This window comes from Dipodomys spectabilis, unplaced genomic scaffold (assembly GCF_019054845.1).
Source record: "Dipodomys spectabilis isolate Male_0828 unplaced genomic scaffold, ASM1905484v1 ptg000095l, whole genome shotgun sequence".
Lineage (NCBI taxonomy): Eukaryota > Metazoa > Chordata > Mammalia > Rodentia > Heteromyidae > Dipodomys > Dipodomys spectabilis.
In genome coordinates this window covers 38,782,286-38,806,175 of record NW_024870772.1, presented here as the reverse complement: position 1 = coordinate 38,806,175, position 23,890 = coordinate 38,782,286, and the positions used below count along the sequence as shown (strand labels likewise).

Genomic DNA, 23,890 nt, shown 5'->3' with positions numbered 1-23,890 from the left:
ATGGGGGAGGGAGGAGATGACAACTTTGATGGTGTGAGCATAGACCGCCTTAAACTGGAGTTGCTGGAGGAAATCCACATGAAGTGAGTTGGGCAGTGTACTTCCCCGTGCGTGTCCCCATTCCCCGTGTGTGTCCCCATCTGACCCCCTTCCCGTGTTCACACACACATATATACATTTGTATAGGTAGATAAATAGCTAGATATATACACATATATGTATACACCTATATACATCTATACGCACATACATATACACATATACATCTGTATATTATATATGTGTATTACATATATATGTATACACTGTACATATATGATTCACTGTATTGTCTTTAATTCAGTGCTTCTAACATAATAGGCATTCAAAAATGCTGAATAAATGAGCCTCTCATTTTCTTCTCTTTGATTAATGTACTGCTTACTGGTGTCCAGAGTAGCTGACCTTTGGTATGCTTAAGAAGGATCTGTGTTTTCTTTGTTTTGGGCTATCAGTTCTTACGTAGGCCCCTCTGGCCCTAGCCTTTTTGCAATGCTTTGAAGCTTTTAATTTGCTGGGTTGTGCGCACCAGATAACAAACTTCCTTGAGATTTGGGTTAAGGGTCATTTCCAGTGATTGTCTGTGCACTTTGAGTTTTAAGATATAGTCTTTTGGAAATTGACTGATCCGTAGTTTTCATTGCAACCATGCTGCCAATTATATTTCAGAGTAAAATTGTTTCTGAAGTATTAGTAGGTAGCTATGCTTTCATTGTTTCATGTTATTTTTGATTGAAATATAACTAACCAACATATTTTTAATGACAGGGATATAGTGCAACTGTCATTGCTTGAAATAAGACACAAGATAGCAGAAATGGAAGCCAAACTCAATAGTGATAATGAAGGTAAAGAAGTAGAAACATTATGTGACTCCTGTATAATTCTTGTTCATTTTATCAGAATACTTAGAGTATGTTAAAGAACACAGGTTAAATCATAGTACCAAAATTTCAGCATGGGCCGGGCGCTGGTGGCTCACGTCTGTAATCCTAGCTACTCAGGAGGCTGAGATCTGAGGATCGCGGTTCAAAGCCAGCCCAGGCAAGAGAGACCGTGAGACTCCTATTTCCAATAAACCACCAGAAAACCGGAAGTGGCACTGTAGCTCAAGTGGTAGAGCGCTCACCTTGAGCTGAAGAGCTGAGGGACCAGCGCCCAGGCCCAGAGTTCAAGCCCCACAACTGACAAAAAAAAAAACAAAAAAACAAAATTTCAGCATGGCTTTTTGGTATCATTAATAATAATTTACAATAAACTACTTTAGTAAAAAGTAAAACTGTAAAACTAATACTTCAGAATGCAAACCTATTACTATATAATTATTTTTTCCACCTTACAAGTTCAGTGTATTCATGAATTCACAAAATTTTATTATTAACATCAATCTATAAATTCTTTTGGAGTGATAAAATATGACAAGCTTTGCATTTAACTTAAATTACACCCCTCTTTTCTATTGGATATGAGCTGTAACTAAAATCTGGGGAGGAGAGAGTATATAAAATACATCACACACATACCCATCTATCTTTAAACTTCATAATGAATTCAGGTTATTAATGTATTCCACAAATACTGATTGACACCTTGTCATGTAGCAACACTTTGAATGAACACTTTTCTTTTTTCCTTAGTACTGGGAGCCAAGGTCAAAATAAAATCAGGTTATGAGAAGTAATCTGTGTTCTTTGTAAGGAGAAAAGGGAACCTAGGGAAAGAGAACTGGACACTCCAGTAAGGGCTGAAAGATGGTGTTACCAGAGAAGACAATGCTGAGGTGTTTATTAGGGTGAAAAGGGTAGGATTTGGTCCTTAACCCATTTATACTTCCCTTTTCTTGGGAGACAAACTGGATTAGTAGCCAAATGAGAAATCAAAAGCCACTTGCTGTAAATTCCTAACACTCTATTAAAGTTTGATTGGAGAACAACATTTTATCTAAGGCTAGTAGCTTCCTATATCTCCTTATGTGTACTTTAGTTATCACTAGCTCAGTGAGGGTAGCCCCTAGGTTCATTTATCAAGTATTTCCATTGGCAAGAGTAGATAAAGTACTCTCATCTATATGTTTACAGAAAAAGTAGAAGGCATGATCCTGGATCCACATGCAAAGCATTATCTGTGCCCACTAGTAAATATTGCATAACAAGACATATTAGCAACAGTTATCATGGAAAGGTATTTGTACATAAGCATGAAGAAAATATCAAGATGGCAGGAGAGGAAGTTCTCTTTTAGGCTAAAGCTAAAGCCTAAGATAAATAGCTGACAGCGGGCATTATCCTCATTTATGTAAGAAAGAAGGTCATATACCTAAGGATTTGCAAGGCCTAGCTTCCATTAGATTTCTACTACTATAATTTCCATCTACCACATTACTCATGAAAGTTTTAGTTGCATACTGCCTTGCAGCAAACTGCCATATAACTTAGCAGTTACAAAAAACAATAACAACAACAACAATAACAATCAAGCTTGAAATGCCTTTCTCAAGGCTATGGAGATGGTCAGTGATAGATCTGGAATTCAAATCCAGGCATTCTCCTATCAAAGCTCACACCCTTAGTCTCTGCTTTTTTTTCCCACCTCTTAACCTTAAATTTGCTCCTCAATTTCTTTTTTTCATCTAGAGAAGTGAACCTTAGTTTAGTGAGGCTCTGTGGCATTTGTCCACCTAGAGATAACAGACTAAATTTGCCCAGTACAAAGATAACTAACTAATTTTCTCCTACACTCATTCCAGAAGTTTTGCCTCCAATCAACTTCTTTCATCAAGGTCACCATTTCGTTCCACTTTGCTGAGTACATCAGCAGCTCTCATTTCTCATTTTACTTGGCCTATCAATCATTGTCACAGTTGATCAAGAACTTGTTTTTGAAAGGACAATACCACACTGTCTTGGTTATCTTCCTACCAACTGGCACTTGTCATTTCTCTTCATCTTCCTGATTGCTAAAAGTACTGTGAATGCTCCAGGTCTGAGTCCTCTTTTTTTCCCATTTCTTAAATGATCCTTGACAAATAGGGTTATACATTCCATATAGTGACTACACACAAATCCACAGACCTTTCCTTTGAGAACATTTGTTTCCATTTATAGTCTGGTTTCCAACCTTGGATCTTTTTGGTTATTAATTCATATGTGTATAGATTAAATGGTTTTTAAAATTCTTTTCATAAAATTCAATTTGTCTTCCTCATTTGAAAACAAATATTACTTCTATTTACTTCAGGCAGACATTGTACTTAATGATGAAACATTAGAGGCATTTCCATTTTGAAGGGGAAAAATACAAAAACACTTGCTGCTATCATTAAAATGTACTACACCGTTGAACAATCATAACTATTGCAATTTTCATTTTTTAGAATTTAGTAGTCCAGAACTTTCTATGGCATTAGTTAAAATCTAATATATTAATGGTCTTATTTTTTTTAATGTTGACAATAGCAGGTTAGAAAGTGAGGTTTTCTACTTCCTTAGTAGGCAACACATTGTGTTTCAGATCTTTTTAGCTGAAAGACAATTTGACCACATTTTCAGACTCATGAGTTGCCTATATGTCCTACCCATATTTCTCTGTTTGAACTTCCTCCATTGCTGAGTCAATTTCCGAAGTTATAGATGTAATAGAAATAGATTTTTTTTTTATTTTTAGTCATGGGGCCTGAATTCTGGGCCTGAGCACTGTCCCTCAGCTCTTCAGCTCAAGGCTAGCACTCTACCACTTGAGCCACAGCACCACTTCCGGCTTTTTTCTTTTTGCTTATGTGGTGCTGAGGAATCGAACCCAGGGCCTCAGGCATGCAAGGCAAGCGCTCTACCACTGAGCCACCTTCCCAGTCTAGATTTTTTTTCATCATGTTGCCTACTAATACCTTTCCCAGATTGCTGCATGACTACTCATAGGGATCCTTTATCTTGAAGAAAAGCTGCTTTTGTTACAAGCTATATACTGCAGTACAGTGTTGCCTCTCCAGGAAGCACTTTGGAGACAATTTTTTTTTATAATGTTGATGATCATTGTGATAAAATAAAGTATAACAACTCTGATAGCATTTCTGCATGCCCTGAAGCATTCTACACACTTTGTTTCATGAGTGTTCCCAATAAGATAGGAAAGATAAAGTTCATATAAGATAGGAACTTTAGCTATCATTATTTTGCAGATGAGAAACAAAAGCAAGAAAAGAAAGGCACTAGCTCCAAATCTCATTCACATTCAGGTAAGTGGTGGAGATGACTCAAACTTAATCTACTTAATCTACTTTGTAGATTGTTGTTGTTTTTCATCACGAAATCACCTGAAATTGAAGAAGCAGTAACTACTTCCCTATGTCTCCATATACCTCCTCCTGTGTAGACATGTTGGTATGTTTGTCCTTGCCAAATCTCTCTGCTTTAATATATTTTCTTACCTTTTTTGGTTGGGTCAGAGGTTATTTCTATCAGGATATAGTTCCTCACTTGGAACCTTTATTGGCTAATGTGTTCCATAGCATCCACGTAACCAAACATTTTCTCCTGACTGACCAGTCATAGCAAGGGCTGTCTAATGTTAGCTTTGTGTTGTCATTGTCCCCCCCCCAGCCCCCTGCCGCCTTTGTACACAAATGTAAAATATTTTTCACATCCAATCTATGAGGAAATCATTTGGTTTTTAATTATTATGAAACAGAACCTAAAGAGAACTTTATTATTAAATAAACATGAAGATGAATATTTAGGGTTATGAACCTTCATTCTACCATAGACATTTTTACTCTAACTTATGAGTGTGCAAAGAAGAAAAGACACATCAAACAATAAAGAAAAGCCATTTATACCCTGAAAACTTGACAGGCACTCATGGTGTCTAACTTTATTTTTATATCCCTACAGTACCTAATGGAAGTGCCACATTAGGCTTTTTTATTCCCATGTTAATTTCTTCTTATACTGTTTTCAAATTGACAGCTTTAATGTTGTAGTTATTATATACTGAACAATTTCAATATGACTGGATTATTAAACCAGCCAGATGCTGGTGGCTCACACCTGTAATTCTAGCTACTCAGGCGGCTGAGTCTTGAGGATCACAATTCAAAGCCAGCCCAGGAAGGAAAGTTTGTAAGATACTTATCTCCACAAAGCTTAGAGCACTAACATTGAGTGAAAGAGATCAGAGACAGAGCCCAAGTCCTGAGTTCAACCCCCACAGCCAACAAAAAAGATCAATAAATAAAATTTTTTTAATGAGGATTAAATAACTAGTCATGTGAAGAGTTTTGCGATTTGTATATAGAAACCACAAATACACATTAGTTATTAAACAGACTTTAGAGCTCTTTCTTTTTCTTTTTCTTTTTGATTATTTTTTTGGTTGTGAGGCCTGAACTCTGGGACTAGGTGCTGTCCCTCAGCTCAAGGCTAGCACTTTACCACTTGAGCCACAGCACCACTTCTGGCTTTTTCTGCTTATGTGGTGCTGAGGAATTGAACCCAGGGCCTCCTGCATGCAAGGCAAGCACTCTACCACTGAGCCACCTTTCCAGCCCCTAAAGCTCTTTTTCAAAGTGAAAAGATGAATATGGGCAGTAATGTAGAGATTTTATGCTCAAGGAAAGAAATATGTGCCTACTATTTCCTTTAATTGAATTCCTTATTCGGATGCATAAGAAGGTAAAGGATGGGTGACATAAAGTGGATATCCTGGTATGCTGCGATGTGTCTATAGTCTGAAAAATCTAACAGAAATAGAGACTTAAAATTATTTCCTTTAGTTTGTTTGTATTCATCATTAGTTAGGTATAGTAATAAGTTGCCTTGGTTCATGTTATTCAAATGAGTAAATGAAATGCAGTCTGGGTGATCTTGATTTTTTTTCCCCTACCTTTTTCACTCAGGTAGTGAATGGAAAGCTCGTTATGAGACCCAACTCGAACTTAATGGTCAATTAGAAAAGCAAATTAGGTCTCTTGAAGAAAAAATGGAAAAATGCCGTGGAAATCCTTCAGGTACAAAAGGAATGATATGTATGTCTTATAAGTTGAATTGAAATTAATAAAATATCAATTGCCCATATTTGCTTTATTGTAGATAGACTATCTTCTATTCGTGTCTATGAACGAATGTCAGTGGTAAGTAAAGGATGGCTAAGCAAAACAAATAATTGAAAGAAATTATGTATATTTTCCCCCAGACAGATTCCAAACAAAATTATAAAGACTATGGCAAGGTTCAAATAAAATATTTTGTTCAGAAAAGCAATTCCAGCATTCAAGAAATCCACTAACAAGGAACAAGACTATCAACATCATCTCCCCCTTACAAAACTGGACAGGGATTTATATGTAGGCACAAACATATGAAGTAAATACAAAAGAAAAGGAATCTCAGTGTACCATCAGTCTCACATACCTTCTGTGTTACTGGGAAGATTATTTGGAAAAGAGGATTTCCCCAATAGCAGTGGGAACTCCACATAATTTTTCAAGTCACCAGGACTCCCAGGAATTTGGAATAATAATGAAATAATTTCAAAGTAACACAGAAGGCCAGCATTTAGCACGTTTAGTTAATAGATTTATTTACTGCAGTAAGACAAAGGGTCCATGGGGTAAAAAAAGAAACAACAATTGCACCTTTTTACAAGTTATCAGAAAGAAGGTGAGGGGCAAAGTTACAATGAGTGATCTTTGTCCAAGGGTATTTATTTCTCCTAAATTGGCCAGAAGATTCCAGTTTAGAACTGGTCACCTGGATATGTAGTTCTTCACAATTTTCAAATTATCCTCTTTTGATTCTGTCACCAACATGGAGACAAGGGGTCTGAATTGGTCTTTTAGTCAAAAGAGCTGTGACCTGAGTGTCTGTTCTTTGTAGTCTTTTTATTCTTGTTTTTTAAATGTGGGTATTCCAGTTCTAGAGCTTGAACTCAGAGTCCCTAAGCTTTTTTTTTTCTCAAGGTTAGCACTTTACCTCTTGAGCCATTGCTCTACTCCCAGCTTCTTCTGGTTGTTAATTGGCGGTGCGGTGCAACTGTCTCACACACCTTCTTGCTTGCTCTGGCTTTTAACTGTAGTTCTCAGATTTCAGCCTCCTGAGTAACTAGAATGACAAGTGTTAGCCACCAGCACCCAGCAGTTGAGGTCTTTTATCTTTTAAAGGTACTCTGGTCACACATTTAAAACAAAAACAAACTTGTATACAAGTTTGGGAGAGGGAAGCTGTGGGAAAGCAAAGGAAGGGGTGACATTGTCTAAAAAAAGAAATGTACTAATTTCCTTATGAAATGATAATCACTTATGAAATAGTAATACCTTAATAATAACAATAAATTTATATTTAAAAATAAATTAAATTAAAAAACCCAAACCAGGTCTTTTTATTCTCAGATTTATTTCTCCCTCCAGAGGCATTGTATCTCATTTAAAAAGGAAGGCATAAAGGTCTATTCATTTTGAAGAGTTGATTTGATTTTTTGCTGGTCGAGTGATTGCTTTCAGCCATATTTACCAATTCAGTCTCAGCTCCTGGATCTGACTAATTTCTAATATATTTTTCCTATTTCTCATCACCATATCTTAGCTGTTTTGCCTCATTCTGCCTCATTCTGCATATCTAAAACAGTCCCATGCCAGTTCCTCTGTATTATGCCTGCATCTATGTATACCCACTCACATAAATATTCTTCTATACACATACCAAATATGTAAGATATGAGTAAAACCCAACAGAGAACCCATAACATTACCTTACAATGAGCCTCAGACTGTTTGTCTTTCGTGACATCTTCTCATGTCTTGAGAGTTCATTTTAACCCCTGGGAAATTACTAGGTATTTTATGTTTAATACTTTACAAAGCACATTCATTGGCTTTTCATTCATTCAAAATTTCTCTTTAAAATATAGAGAAGGCCTGTAGCATGATTTACATTCCAGAGTATGCTTAGAAATAGCCTTTTACTCAGAACTCTTGTTGAATTTTTACTTAAAAGTGCTCAGAAACATGGGGAGTTTGTGGTACTTTTTGAAAGTAAAAATACAATATTCAGCTAATTTGTAGGACAACAATGATCATCTATCTTTAATTATATGCAGTATGTATATTTTATATTTCCTTATCTCAGCCTCACAACAACCTGATGGAATAGAGTTTAATATTATTTTCTTTAATCATGTGACTAAAATGGAAGAGATTAAGGGAGTTGCTCAAGCCTACACAGTATAAGCACAGAGTCATATTTTCTTCCTCTAAAAGTCCTGTACCATTTCACTGAATTACTCTGTACTGCTCATTATCAATAACAACAGATAGCTGCAGCCAAAGCACTGAGTTGAAAGCTGCATTCTCAGGTTTCCTGAGGACCTCCAGAGCACTTGTGGGTGTTTTTTGTTGTTGTTTTGAGTAAGTGCAATTTCTTACTGACAAATATAGAGAAATGTTGCATGTTGCTAATAATGAAGAGCAAGTATTTGCATACCCCTCTCATTGTCAGTTCATAAGTATTCACCTCTTTGTTACTAGGTAAGTCAGGAAAGATGACTTCTTTTTTCAAACTGGAAAAACTGTAGTTTTTTCTCCCCCTCTTTAGTAGAGTAATACTACCCTCTTGTGGCACTTCAGAAATTACTTTTAGAGCTAGTTTAACTGTAGCATTTTTTAAATTTAAGCTAGTTTTAATATTGCCTATAAATAATGAAATATGAAGTATTCCCTACAGATTGTAAATATAAAATATTTTGGCTATTTGCTCGTTGGTAACCTAGCCCCAGTCCTAAAGAATTGGGTATGGATAGCTCCGTGTAGGTGTGACTTGGTAAAGTACTTTACAGCTGTCTATGGAACAGTTAGTTTTTTCAATTACTCCCTGAGATGGAGACTCTACAATACATTTAACTGACAAATAATTTTCTTAAAGGACTTGTGAGAGTCTTTTTTTTTTAAATTTTTTTGGGGGTCCGGTCATGGGGCCTGAACTCTGGGCCTGGGCACTGTCCCTCAGCTCTTCAGCTCAAGGCTAACACTCTACCACTTGAGTCACAGTGCCACTTCTGGCTTTTTTCTTTTTGCTTATGTGGTGCTGAGGAATCGAATGCAGGGCCTCAGGCATGCAAGGCAAGCACTCTACCACTGAGCCACCTTCCCAGCCCTTGTGAGAGTCTTGAAGTGGGGTTCTCTAACAGGTTTAGATCCAGAGACAGAAAATTATATTTCTCTTCAGTAAAACACAAAGGAAGTAGTAAGACTATCATGGTGGGTTGGCCATAGACCCAGCAGAGAAAGAATGGAAATTCAGAACAAATGGAACTTGCCTTCTCTGTTTTCTAGGCAGATGACCTGTGCAAGTATTTAGGTTTTTTAAAACAGTAAAATTCACCAGTGGTTTTGTGAGTAGGTTCTAAGCAGTATTTGATCAGCAAAGGAACTATCCAAGTACTGAGCAGAACATACTGATATCCTAGAATTCAATACTAATCAAGAGATATATTATATACAAGGATAACACTGTATTAAGTCTTAGTCATTGATATAGAGAGCAATATTTTTTAAATTCAGACATATGTTGGTATATAAAAACATACTGTAAAATTTCCTTCTAAGTTGATATGGCTTAAATTGGTGGTTTGGGTTGGGGGGGGCACTAGAGTATGAATTCCCACTATTTGTGAATACCCATCATTCAGTCCTCAGCAATAATCTTTACAAACACACTTTAAAATTGCTAAAGGGAAAGGTACTGGGTTTTGATATGTGATATTTTACAATACTATCTGAAAATATGTGAAATGTTATTTTTAAATTAATTGTTAAGGTGGTCTTGATTTTAATATGTTGGATAAAGGTTACTTCCTTAAGAAAGAGTGGAATTCTAGTCCTTCTTTGGAAACAGATTAGGATAGTTTAGAGCCGTTAACTTTTGTTTTTTGTTTGTTTGTGTTGTTTTTTGGTCAGTCGTGAGGCTTGAACTCTGGGCTTGGGGCGCTGTCCCTGCGCTTTTCAGCTCAAGGTGAGCGCTCTACTGCTTGAGCCACAGCACCATTTCCAGTTTTCTGGGGGTTAATTGGAGATAAGAGTCTCACGGACTTTCCTGCCCGGGCTGGCTTCGAACCGAGATCCTCAGATCTCAGCCTCCTAAAAAGCTAGGATTACAGGCGAGAGCCACAGGCACCGGGCTTTGTTTTGTTTTTTTAGATTAACTTTTCTCTGAAGGTAGTATAGAGTATATAAAAACTGTCTCCATGATATAATTAGCTAACATTTAATTTTCAGCGGGTTGTATCAGTTATCTATTTGTAGGTGACTTCTAACCCATCGCCCACAAGATGGCTGCTTCATTATACTTCCATCACATTTTTTTTTTTTTTGTCAGTCATGGGGCTTGAACTCAGAGCCTGGGCACTGTCCCTGAGCTCTTTTGCTTAAGGCTAACACTCTACCACTTTGAGTCACAGCTCCACTAATGATCTTTTGGTGGTTAATTGGAGGTAAGAGTCTCATGGACTTCCTGCCTGAGCTGGCTTTCAACTGGGATCCTCAGATCTCAGCCTCCTAAGTAGCTAGGGTTACAGAGGTGAGCCAACAGCATCTGGCTTCCTTCACATTCTTATCCAAAAAGAGTAGGTGAACGGAAACTGGCAAAGGTGAAGGGCAATCATGTCTACTCTCCTGCAAAGAACTTTTAAGCTGTACCCAGCAATTCAATCTTACATCTCAATACTTAGAACTGAATCATATAGCCATCCTCATGGGCAAAACAAGCTGAAAATGTAATGTTTTAATTAAGAATAAGTAGGAAGAAGAAGAGAATGGGTACAAGTATACAATAAGCTTTGTTACACAAAGGAATGACATTTCAAGTTGAAGTGTTATATATTAGGCCAGAATCAGTGGCTGAAGTCTGTAATTCTAGTTACTGAGTAGGCTGAGATGGAGGATCATGGTTTGAGGCCAGCCTAGATCAGAAAAGAAAGTTCATGTTATTCCATTTCGACTGATGACTGGGCAACAGTGGAGTATGCATGTCATGCCAGCAACCCAGGGAGAGTCAAACAGGATTATAATCCAGGCTGGTCTAGGCATAAAGTGATACCTTGTCTCTAAAATAACCAACACAAAAGAGCTGGTGGAGTGGCTAAAATGTTAGAGCACACACTTAGCAAGCACGAGACCTTGAGTCAACCTCAGTACCAGCAAAAACATGATTATATATTTAGTGGCATTTGGAAAATTAAAGACAGAAAATGGGCAAAAGACTAAAAGACTCTCAATAAAATTGACAGTCCTTAATTTAGTAGATGTTAGGCATATATTAATAAAAAAGGACAATCTAATAAGTCATCCAAAAAAGAAGAGAATGAAAAGGATTACATGTAGTTTTTGTGGTTGTTGACATTTAAAAAATTAATTTTCTAGGGCTTGAACTCAGGGCCAGGGCACTGTTTCTTAGTTATTTTGCTCAAACCTAGCGGTCTAACCACTTGAGCCACAGACACACTTCTGGCTTTTTGGAGATGAGAGTCTCATGGACTTTCCTGCCTTGGCTGGAGTCAAACCATAGTCCTCAGATCTCAGCTTCCTGGGTAACTAGAATGATAGGTATAAGCCACCAGTGCCTGGCAAGTTGTCACTTTTAATATAATTATAACCTTATGGAGAACAGTTTTAGATAGTATGCTAATCAGTGTAATGAAATCAACTGCTGAGTTCTGTTTAGTTCTGTCATTCTAAAAGGCTGTATTATAGTCCACTGCATTGAATTTTAAATTTTCTCTATTATTGAACATTTAAGGTTTTGTTTGGCTTGATTTGGTGCTAATATTGGGGTTGAACTCAAGGCTTGTGCTCTCACTCAGCTTTTTCTAAAGCTCACAGCTGACCACTCTACTAGGAGAGCCATAACTCCAGTCTACATTTTTTGCTGGTTAATTGGAGATAGAATCTCATGGACTATTATTTTGCCTGTGCTGGCTTTGAACTGTGATCCTCAGTCAGATAATAAAGGGTCTGAATTCTTACTAGATAATGTGAGCATTTTTTATATGTGATGGAAGCTATTAAAGTATTTTATATAGCTTTATTTTGTGCCAATACAGGAACTTGAACTCAGGGCCTGGGTACTGTCCTGTAGCTTTTATCCTCAAGACTGGTACTCCACCACTTTGGGCCACAGCCCCATTTCCAGCTTTTTGGTGGTTAATTAGAGATAAGAGCCTTATAGATTTTCCTGCCTAAGTTTATTCTTGAACCAGTATTCTCAGATTCAGTAGTAATCCTGAGTAGCTAGAATTACAGGCACAACCCACTGACATTCCACTTATATAGTTTTAAAACTATCCCAACTCTCAAATAGACAAAGGATTTCCATGTATGGGTGAGAGTTGAGACAGGGACACCAGTTAGCATTCTTTTTTCATAGTCTAAGTAAGAGAAGGCAAACTATTTAAAATGTGAGCAGTTTTAATTCCTCTTGGCTAGCATTATATGTAGATGGGGCAGAAAGGACACACACACACACACACACACACACACATACACACACAGATATATGAATGATCCTGGGAGGAGATTTTAGGGTGACTGAGGGTCCTCAGCTTAAATGACCTTACAGATGACAATAAATTAGACTATGTAAGAATCAGGAGGGGTGTTATGAAATGATGAGTGTAGTTTTGTCTGTGTGTATCCCATTTCTTTGGAAAAGGATGTTAGTTTTGTCCCAGGTATTTTCTTCATTGAAATGATCATGTGACCTTTGTTCTTAGTTCTGTTTATATGATACATTATATTTATTAATTTGTGTATGTTTAACTCCCCCGTTCCTGTGTTCCTAGGATGAAACCAACTTGATCTGAGTGCATTTTTTAAAATGTGTTGTTGAATTCTGTTTGCAAGAAGTTAGCTTATTTGCATCAATATTTACCTATAAGATTAGTCTATAATTCCTTGTTGTTGCATCTCTGTATGTTTTCAGAATGAGTGTAATACTTGCTTCATGAAATAAGTTTGATACTGTTCCTCTTTTTTTCTATTGGTATTGGTATTGGTATTGGTTCTTTGAAAGTCTGGTAGACTTTGTCAATGGATTAATCTGGCCTTGGAATTTTCTTTGTTGGGCGACTATTACTGCTTTAATCTCATTGCTTGTTATAGCTCTATTTATGTGGTTTAAACAGAGTTCAGTTTTGGTAGCTCATCTAGAAATTTACCCATCTCTTAGAGTTTTCAACTTATTTGAGTATAGATTTTCAAAGCATTTCCTCATAATTCTTTGGATATTTTTGGTATCTATTGTGATATTCTCTCTTGAATCTCTAAATTTATTGAGTGCCTTTTCTCCTTTTTATCAAGTTAGCTAGGGGTTTATCAATATTAATTCTTTGCATAGTTCTTTAAATCTCTGATGTATTACCTTTTCCCTATTTTTTAATATTTATTTTCATCTACTAGTTTGGGGTTTGTTCTTTTTTTATATAAGTTTATTTGACTTTGTTTTGATGTAGGCCCCCATAGCTTTGATTTTTTGTGTTCTCTCCAAAGTAAGAGTCGTCAGTTCTGAGAGGGTACAATTTCTCATAGAGAAACTGTCCCATAAAGCGAATAACAGGGTTGGCCACAAGGGGGCACTTTGTATTTAAGCATGCAGATGCTGCTTTCTTTTGTCATCCTACTTGCTTATTGTAAAATATTGTCTGGGAGCTATTATTGGGTTTTTCTCTTGTAAGACATCAATAGATGATTTTTTTCTTATAGATTCTTTCTCCCTCTTTCCTTCCTTCCCTCTTCCTTTCTTTCTTTGTGTCAATGAGTAAGGAAAGAGGTAGGATAAGAAAAGTGAGTAATTGATCACTGGACCCAATGCAACGGGAGATACTTTATTAGGAGGAATAAAACTGCCATAGCTCTGGAACGTAGATCTTTAGGTGTAGAAAATGATGAGAGTGGGACACATATGAACATATGAAGCCTGAATAATGGAGCTCTCAGCGTTCTTCCTCTGCCCTAGTTCTAGAAAAACCCAGCTGGTATTAAACCCTATAGACAGATTAGAGGATTCTTCAGTTAAAAAACTGAAATACCTCAAGACAGTATGGTGGCCCAGATACCTAACACCTCACAGACTTCCACAGACTTGTTGCCTGAGGAATGCAGGTGCTAGGGTTTAAAAGTCATCAAAGCTATGCTTTGCAGGGGCTGTTCTCTTAGCATCTGTTCTTTTTTTTTTTTGAATTGTGAAAATACTGTACAGAGGGTTTACAATTACATGGGCAAGATGATGAGTACATTTCTTATCAAGCATTGTAACATCCTCCTTTGTTTTTCCTTCCCATCCCCTCCTCCTCCCACCCCTCACCCAACCCTCCTCCCCCCCACCGAAGTTGTAAAGTTCGTTTTTGACATAACAACTTGTACGTCTCATTGTTGCAATGGGTCCACCTGTATCCCTATTTAAATGATTTGTTTTTTCCCTTCCCCTCCACAAATTATAACAACATCAAGTACAGTTAAAGCAGGGGTTATACCATGAGGGAGTGACATACAAAGCAACAAAGAAATCATCTTATAAATGTGTTAGAAACAATTGCATGGAAGAAAAAAAAACATTTGAATACATATCTTAGGGTTCATTTCCCTAACATCAACTTAACTGACCTTTTCTGCTTGACTCAGACATATACTAGTTATTGCAGATAAGGGAAACCATGGGACCTATGTTTCTTTGGGCCTGGCTTACTTCACTTAATATAATTTTTTCCAAGTCTTTCCATTTCCTAACAAATGGGGCAATGTCATTCTTTCTGATGGAGGCATAGAATTCCTTTGTGTATATATACCACATTTTCTTGATCCATTCATCTACTGAGGGGCATCTGGGTTGGTTCCATATCTTACCTATGGTAAATAATTAGCATCTGTTCTATAGCTGACCATGCAGACTTGTTCCTAGCACACATGAGACTCAATTATTTCTCAGGGTTCTCTGAAAGCTTTGTCAAACCATTCCTAGACTATTTACTGGCCTTAGAACACTCCTGCTCGCATTATTTACCATAGCTAAGACATGGAACCAACCCAGATGCCCCTCAGTAGATGAATGGATCAAGAAGATGTGGTATATATACACAATGGAATTCTATGCCTCCATCAGAAAGAATGACATTTCCCCATTTGTTAGGAAATGGAAAGGCTTGGAAAAAATTATATTAAGTGAAGTAAGCCAGGCCCAAAGAAACATAGGTCCCATGGTTTCCCTTATTTGCAATATCTAGTATAGGTATGAGTCAAGCGGAAAAAGTCAGATAATGTGATGTTAGGAAAACGAAACCTCAAATATGTATTTTAATGTTTTTGTTTCTTTCATGCATGTGTTTCTAACACATTTATAAGATTATTTCTTTGTTGCTTTGTATGTCCCTCCCCCACAGTGTAACCCCCGCTTTCACTATATTTGATGTCAGTATAACATGTGGAGGAGATGGGGACAAACAAGTTGTTTAAGGATTCAGGTGGACCTGTTGCAACAATGAGAAGTACAAAATGTCATGTCAAAACCAGCTTTACAATGTCGGTGGGGGGGGGGTATGATTGGGTGGGAGGGAGGGGGGAGGCTGGGAAGGGAGGTGAAGGGTAAACAAAGGAGGAGGCTGCAATGCTTGGTAAGAAATGTATGCATTATCCTGCCCATGTAATTGTAACCCCTCTGTACAGTATGTTCTCAAATAAAATAAAATAAAATTAAAAAAAAAAAAAAAGAACACTCCTGCTTTCAACCTTCTAGACTTGCATGGCTGTGCAGCCTCTGCCAGCCACTTTCTGCTTCCTTTTTTCCCCCTGATAATCCTTGTACATTTCACCCTGCTTTGGTATCTATTCCTTAGAAGCCCAGGCAAAAGATACTGTACTAAAAGTAATCCAAGAAAACATGAACTTAGAGAGGAACTCACTAACTGTGGTAGGCAGAGAATCTGTCCTAATTGATAGATATAAAATGAATGGACCTGGCTCAGGTTGGAAGTTCAGTTGCTAAAGACTTCATTGGTGATGGTGACCTTAGGAAATGTCCTGGGATGAAGGCATACTGTAGAATAAGTCATAGGGGCAGGCATTTGGAAAATGTGGGTTTACTGCCAAATCCTGTTGGCACTTGCATGAGGATGATGAAGAATTGACAACTATTAAGCAAATAATACTGTAAACCAGAAAGTATTTCTGGGAGCCTCAGGAAGCCCTCAGTAGCAGAGGGGGCAGAACAGTGGATGCTGAAGCCCTCATTGTGGAGAATGGCAGAACTCTAGAGGCAGGCGCATGTTTGAGCTCAGGTAGGTTTGTGAAGGGCAGGGCCCAAATAAACATGACTAGGGATCCTGAAAACAGACAGGACATCTGGATAGATGCCTTTGGAGATGATGTGTTTGCAGCTGCTCCTGGACTTTAGGGACATGTAAATTAGCCCTCATAAAGGCTAGAGCACCATTCCAAATATATATCATGACAGGGTTTCCTTTCTTCCAAGAAAGAGACCTTTGGCTGTGTACACAAATGACTATCTGCTAGGGAAAAGAGGATGGTTAAATATAGACTATGAGTTGACATTCCCCTTTGTGGGACACTATGGCTAAGGTCCCTATCATAGTGGACCTAGTGTTCCCACAGATGTCTCCTTGATATATTTGGAAGTTGAAAGTTGAAGTCACTCCCCCCCCCCCCCCACACACACACACATACACATTAAGTCCTTTATCTCTGAAGTAAAAGCTATTATGGTTGAGAAGACCAAAAGGACACTTCTGAAGCTATGCCTTTCACCTCTTCCAAGACTAAGTAGAAGCTAGAGACATTTTCTTATTCCAGGCAATAAAGGGATTTATGCCACAATGAACTAACAAAGATGCAAGGATACTAGTACCTGTGTTAACTCTTATTTAATTTGCCAGTCTGACCCATGCAGAAACTGGCTGGATCTTGGAGAAAGCTGTAGGCTGCTGCAGACTTAATCAGTTAGGAGATTTAATTGCAACTGCTTAACCCAAAGCAGTTTTTATCATCGCTAAGTGTTAGCACTGAGGTTTCAGGTACAGGATTCCCAGCCTTGATGTGGAGAATGCATTCTTTGTATTCTAGTTGGGAATCAGGATGAAATAGCTGGGACCTGTCATTGCAGTAAGGAAAAGTGAAAAATGAACTTGGTTACTTTGGGGGATCCATTAGAGAACTAACTTAGCAGGGCAGACTCCCAGCCTTGTAATTTAGCCCTAAAGAGATGAATGCAGAGTCAGAACTGAGACTGCTTACCTGGAACAGAAGATGCTAGGACTGCAAACTGCTAGGATCATTTTGATAAAGCACTGCAGTTAAAGTAAAAAAAAAATCAGAGACTTAATTCACCCTGGTTGGTAACTGATAGATCAAGCAGCCAGAAAATCACTAAAGATGAGACTGAACCAACCTGATCTACTTGACATTATAAACTATCCCTCCTTTATAGGTGCAGAATTGTCAAGTTCACATAGTAACACTCCACCATGACAGACCACATTCTGGAGCCTTCCCCACCTAGTTTGGTAACAACAAAATCTGGGTTCCTTATTCTTTGTGATACCAATATATAGTACAGTTTCTGTTATAGAGGAGGTGCCTCTTAAAGCTATCAATGAATTGTGGAATTGGAATAAATTAATTGTAGAATAGAGTTGGAAGATAATCTCGTCTGGATGGGAATAGCTGCAAGATATGGACTCACTGCAAAGAAAATATATTAAAAATTTAAACCTCAAAGGTCACGACTCATTTGTCATAGAGGCTGTCAGTTGGTTAATATTCTTATCCCCCTTTCATTGTGTCATTTTATAACTTGGAATAGCTCCCAGAACTTAGATTCCTGGGCCTAACCTCCCAAGCATTCTATAACTGATCCTTCCTTACAGTTATTTTTATTTGTCTCTAATGTATCGCTCAAATTTTTGCTTCCGCTATAATGTTAAATCATCTTATACTTAAGAATATGGTCAATATATTGCTCCCTTCTCTTTTTTCCCCCACTTATATCCTTTCTATCTGAGAGACATTATATGCTCTGTCCACAATGATTGACCTGTTAAAAACTTGTGAAGTGGCTGAGTGCTGGTGGTTCATGCCTGCAATCCTAGCAACTCAGGAGGCTGAGATCTGAGGATCTCAGTTCTAAGCCAGCCTGGGCAGGAAAGTCTATGAGACTCTTATCTCCAATAAACCACCAGAAAACTGGAAGTGGCGCTGTGGCCCAAGTGGTAGAGTGCTAGCCTTGAGCTGAAGAGCTCAGGGACAGCGCCCAGGCCCAGAGTTCAAGCCCCACGACCCACCAAAAAACAAAACAACCAAAGCTGTACAGTGTATATTCCATCACATTTGACATATATTAACGTTATTTCCTCTCTCTGTGTGTGTGTGTGTGTGTGTGTGTGTGTGTGTGTGTGTGTGGTGTTTGTGTCTGTGTGTCTGTGGGAACTGTCCCTGAGCTTTGTTGCCCAAGGCTAACTCCCTACCACTTCAGCCACAGCTCCACTTCTGGCTTTTGGCTGGTAGTTAGATATAAGAGTCTCACAGACTCTCCTGCCCTGGCTGGCAATGAGCTGAGACCCTCAGCTTTCAACTTCTTGAGTAGTTAGGATTACAGGAGTGAGTCACCAGTGTCTGGCAACTTTGTATTTTAACTGCTAGTTTACACATGCATATTTGGATCATATTTCATCCAGGTCACCTCTAAATATACAAATAATTTATTCCAGTGGGTTATTTGTAATCAAACTTCATTTAGAACTCAATATAAATTTTTCCAATTTTTTAAACCAATACATGTATTTAGCATTTTTAAATAAATATCTCTATAATATCCTAACCTTGGACTCCTAGGAGCAGTGGTCTATACATACAACAGCAATTTGAAATACTTCCATCAGTTCCTGTTTCTTTTCAATTGTTCTTTATACATGGATATTGTGGTTCACAAGAGTAGAGTAGTTTATGAGTTTATCTCATAATTTTCTTCTTCTTTTTTTTTTTTTTTGGTCGGTCGTGGGGCATGAACTCTGGGCCTGGGCGCTGTCCCTCAGCTCTTCAGCTCAAGGCGAGCGCTCTACCACTTGAGCTACAGTGCCACTTCTGTTTTTTTCTGGTGGTTATTGGAGATAGGAGTCTCACAGTCTTTCCTGCCCGGGCTGGCTTTGAACCATGATCCTCAGATCTCAGCCTCCTGAGTAGCTAGGATTACAGGCATGAGCCACCAGCGCCTGGCACTATGCCATAATTTTCTATAAAACAACTTAGTTAACATGTTTACATGTCATTGATTTTGTCCTAATGTATATATTTGAGGCAGGAAGCAAGAAGCCAGTCATGATATCAGTATTTTATTATCTTTCAAAGATAATATCTGAGAAATATCCAATTATGTTATAAATGAAGATGTTAATCAAATGTGCATAGTAGGGAGTTAACACTTCTAAGGGACTTATTGGTGTTATTTTCAGAAACCAGAATTTTCTCAGTTTTGGGCTGGCCTAGTTAGCCTCTTACTATAATTTAGAAAAGTTATAATCATTATTAAGTATCTAAGAGAGAAGATGTAAAGGAGTTAGCATCTCTAAAATATTTCTTTGGTTTTTGTAGCTTTTAGCTGCTTCCACTTCTACTTGAATATTTCTTTTAGTAGATTTAGTGACTTCAGTCATGACCAACAAAAACTGGGAGAATTTTGTACTGATATGAGTAATAATTAGGGTTACTGAAGTTACCAGTTATTAGCTTAAGAATTAAAATTGCAAATTAAGTGGATACAGTACATTATTACACTGTCCTCCTGCTCTCTCACCAATGTACTGAGGAAGTTGATTGTAAATTAAACAACTCTAGTATCACTGTACTCCGAGCTGTCTAATTTTATTAGCCTCTTATAACTTCCTTTCATAGCCAAATCCTGAACTTGAACCTCTCTTGTAGAGGATAGTTTGATTTGATATATAAAAAAACAAAACAAAACATTTCCTCTGCCTTCTTCCAGAAAACAATTCACCTTCTATAAATTATGCTTGCTTTCTCCTTTCAATCATACGTTTGACACTGAAGGATTTTTTACTTCCTTTTATGTTTCAGAGTCCAGCGGTGAGGACCTTACATAGACTGATTAATCATAGTGTATATCTTTCCCACTTATCCCCATCCAAGTTGATTGATTCTTGAATGGATACAGAAAACCAAGCTCACTAATTCTGGACCTGTTGTGCAGACTACAAAGCCCAGAGTGCCTTTTCTAGGTAGGAGTAGTTTTTTGACATTGGACTCATCAGTATATCTCAACCCCCACTCCTCCAGTCACGTTTTTCCTTTGATTTGGAGAAGGGAATCTTTAGGTTTTCGTGATTGAAGGTGTGAGCCATAAGGAAGAGCACATGTGAAGCAAGACTTGAATTCCTTTGAATTCCTAGTAGTATTTTTCTTCCTTTTTGGGTATTGGAACCAATTTTCGTGGTGCACTGTAGCAAGTCAAGACTACCTGGAAAAGGACTAGTAGGAGACTGGGTCCAACAGTTAATATATTATGCACTTTCTACTTCCAGATGGAGAGAGGTATATACAGAATTCATTGGGTACCTGTTTGGTCACGGTGCTATGGTTTTCTTTTTTTGTGGGGGTTTGGGGCTTGAGCTTGGGAATTGAGCTCAAGATCTCATGCTTAATAAACTAAGCAGCTATTCTACCATTTGAGCCATTCCTCCACTTGTGTTTACTTTTTTTTTTGAAGTAAAGTCTCACTTTATGCGTAGGCCAGCCTGGGCTGCAGTCTTTCTACTTGTGCTTCTGCATGTCACTGGGAATCACAGGTATGTGCTGCCCTGGCTGGTCATTGGCTGAGTTGGAGTCTTGTAAACTTTTTGTTCATGCTGGTCTCAAGACACAATCTCTCAATTTCCACCTCAAGTAGCTAGCATTACAGGCGTGAGCCACCATGCCTGGTGTGTGGTACTTGCCTAATTCATTATGAGACACTAAGTCATACCGGCCTTACAAATTATTTCTACTCCTCTCCTTTTTGTCTAAGGATAAGATCACATGCCTTTTCAAAGTCTGTCAGCTGAGAAGCCTAGATAGTATGTGCCCAAGTTGAAGTGCTTGCAGATGCAATAACTTGAGCATGATTCGTCTCCTCTGAAACTGTTGAAATGTGATTGCCCTTGTGATGTCAGGAAATGGGGTCTTTAAGAGGTTATTGGGTAGTTAAACAGGATTATTGGCTTTCTTGGAAGAATAGGGTTTATAAAGCAAGGCTCTCCTTAGTTTTTGTCTTTTCTGCATGCTTCCACTTGTTTTTCTTCTTCTCTACCATGTTGTGTCATAGCAATAGGCCCTTGCCAGATTCAGCTGCTTATTCTTGACCTTCCAGCCTCTAGACTCAGGTAACCTAACTTTTATAAATTACTCAATCTCAGAGATTCCATTATAACAATTGAAAATGAGCTAAGACAGCAATAGCAGGTCCAAATACTATTGTAACTCACTTCCACATGACAGATTTTGGAAATGCTAGAGAAGTGAAGTTATTTCATGTTCTCAAAAAGGTTTTCTTACATGAAATTCTCCCAGCAAGGGTATTTGTTGATGGTTTTACCAGAGTATAAAAAAGAGCTATTCAGCCTTTTAGCAAATTGGCACCTAAAGCCACAATTGCACCCTGTAAATTCCAGTAATAGAGTTTCAATGGCATATTTCAATATTTATTATTTGGGCAATTCTCTCTCTTAGAGACTCATTCTTTTACAGTTGAGTACCCAAACAGTATCTTCTAAAACAGAATAGGAAGTTTGATCTTTTGCCTAAAGGAGATTTTTGGGTAACAGTAACCTTTCTCCTCTGAACTAAAGGATTGCTGAGGCCCTGTGAAAAGGAGAGGAAAGGCAAAACTATCAGGGACGTGCATCTGGATGGATTGATGGAAGGCATCTTACATAATCAACTTGTCACTAAGTGTCAGGCTTAGTGATCTTGAAGGATGGCATCTTATCAGGAGCTCAAGTTAGCATCTTTTGCTGACAGGTCAGACACTGACCAACTGAAGATCTGGTTTAACTTTGGTAGGAAGAAGCCTTGTTACCAAGTTAGTCAGCGAGAAGTCTGTATTTCAGCCACTGTGGATTACTCTATTCATAAGCTAACTGTCCAGTACTAGTTGAACATGGACAGAGCTGTGGATGATAACTTTTGACCAAGTCTTTGGTCCACTTGGTTTAATGTCTTTTCTGTATTGGGTGCAATGTACAATACGCAACATTTTATTGTTTCTGTGTTAGTAAGAACACCCACATTTCTCTTTCTTAGACTACTTTGTCCTTTGTCATCAGGTCTGGAAGATTTTTTTTCCTTCTACCCGGTGACCATGTTGAGGGATTATAAAATTCTCTATACTTTTATATGTGGTATCTGGGATTTTCACAGCAAAGACCTCTCTAAACCAATAGGGATGAGGCGTTTCAGAAAATAAGCATTCAAGAAAGAAAATTCTAGAGATTGTGAAGGAGGCAGTGACCAAAAAGACCTGGAAAGTAAAATTACCAAGCCAAACAAAAGAAGTAAGATGGTAGAACAGGTATTAAGGTTGAGAAGGTTGCATAACTAATATAAAGTAGGGCAGTTCAGGAAACTAAGACCAGAAATCCAGATGACAGACACAAATTATGCCTTTAGATGTGCATTTCTCCTATTTATGTTTATGTAAAAATACATTGTTGTTGATAAAATAGTTTACTCTATCCTCTTATGAAAATGAAGTTTAAAATTTTTCTTTCTGTATGATACCATTTGCCCCAGTGGTTTTCATCAGTAAGTAAAAATGGATTTAAAGCATATAGTTGGCAAGAGAATATATACATAAATATATATTTATGTATATTTATCTATATACGTATACATATATATACACAAACATATATTTGGTGTGTGTGTGTTTGCCAATACTGCGGCTAGAACTTGGGGAATCTCATTATTGCTTAGCTTTTTTGTTCACGGATAGCACTCTATTACTTGAACCACACCTCAACTTCTGGATTTTTCTGGTTACTTGGATATAAGAGTTTCTCACAGATTTGTCTGGCAGTCTTTGAACCTCGCTCCTCAGATACTATCCTCCTGAGTAGATAGGATTATAGGCGTGAGCTGCCAGCACCCAGCTAGAGATTTTCATTTTCTTTTTGTACTTCTTTTGTTAACAATGGTAGCAGTGTTATGAATGCATGATATTTATTGGTAATATTAATTGTTTAGTATGTGTAGCCTTTAGAATAGTTTCACCTGTGTTCAAATCTACATTAATCATCTACCATTAATTATCTGTATATCTTGGGCCATTTTATCACCTCTGTACACTGTAATATTAAATATGTACATTCTCAATATTAAAATGGGAATACATATTAGCCATCTCAAGAGTTGTAATTAGGAACCAGGCTCTGATGTCTCACACCAAAAAAATGGAGTTGTAAATAGGATTAAATGAAGGGATCTATGGCATAATACTTAGTATAATACATGGCATGTTGTTAAATGTTTTATAATTTTTTACAAATATTTTACTTATTATTATTAAAAGTACATAGAGATTATGAAATTACAGAATGTTAAGTGTGTAAGGTATTCATTAGTGAAGAAGCTGATGGTCTTTATTGTTACCTGTAGTATGAGTATATATAAAAATTTACTTTTGATATTTTCAGGAATCTTTGAATGCATTACTTAAGCAGCTAGAAAAAGAGAAAAGGTATCTTGAAAATCAAGTGAAAGAATATGCACTTCGACTAGACCAAGAAACAAAGGTTTGTTTTTGCTTGGAAGCTAGTG

At 37.6% G+C, this 23,890-nt stretch overlaps 1 protein-coding gene across 1 annotated transcript in view; it reads left to right on the top strand.

The window, feature by feature from the left end:
* Ccdc169 (coiled-coil domain containing 169) overlaps positions 1–23,890 on the top strand; it is a 36,523-nt gene continuing 12,633 nt past the window's right edge. Inside the window, exons 1-5 of the mRNA XM_042685749.1 lie at positions 1–83; positions 808–887; positions 5,930–6,040; positions 6,123–6,163; positions 23,767–23,865. Coding sequence (XP_042541683.1) covers positions 1–83; positions 808–887; positions 5,930–6,040; positions 6,123–6,163; positions 23,767–23,865 — 414 coding nt within the window. The remainder of the gene's footprint in view (positions 84–807; positions 888–5,929; positions 6,041–6,122; positions 6,164–23,766; positions 23,866–23,890) is intronic.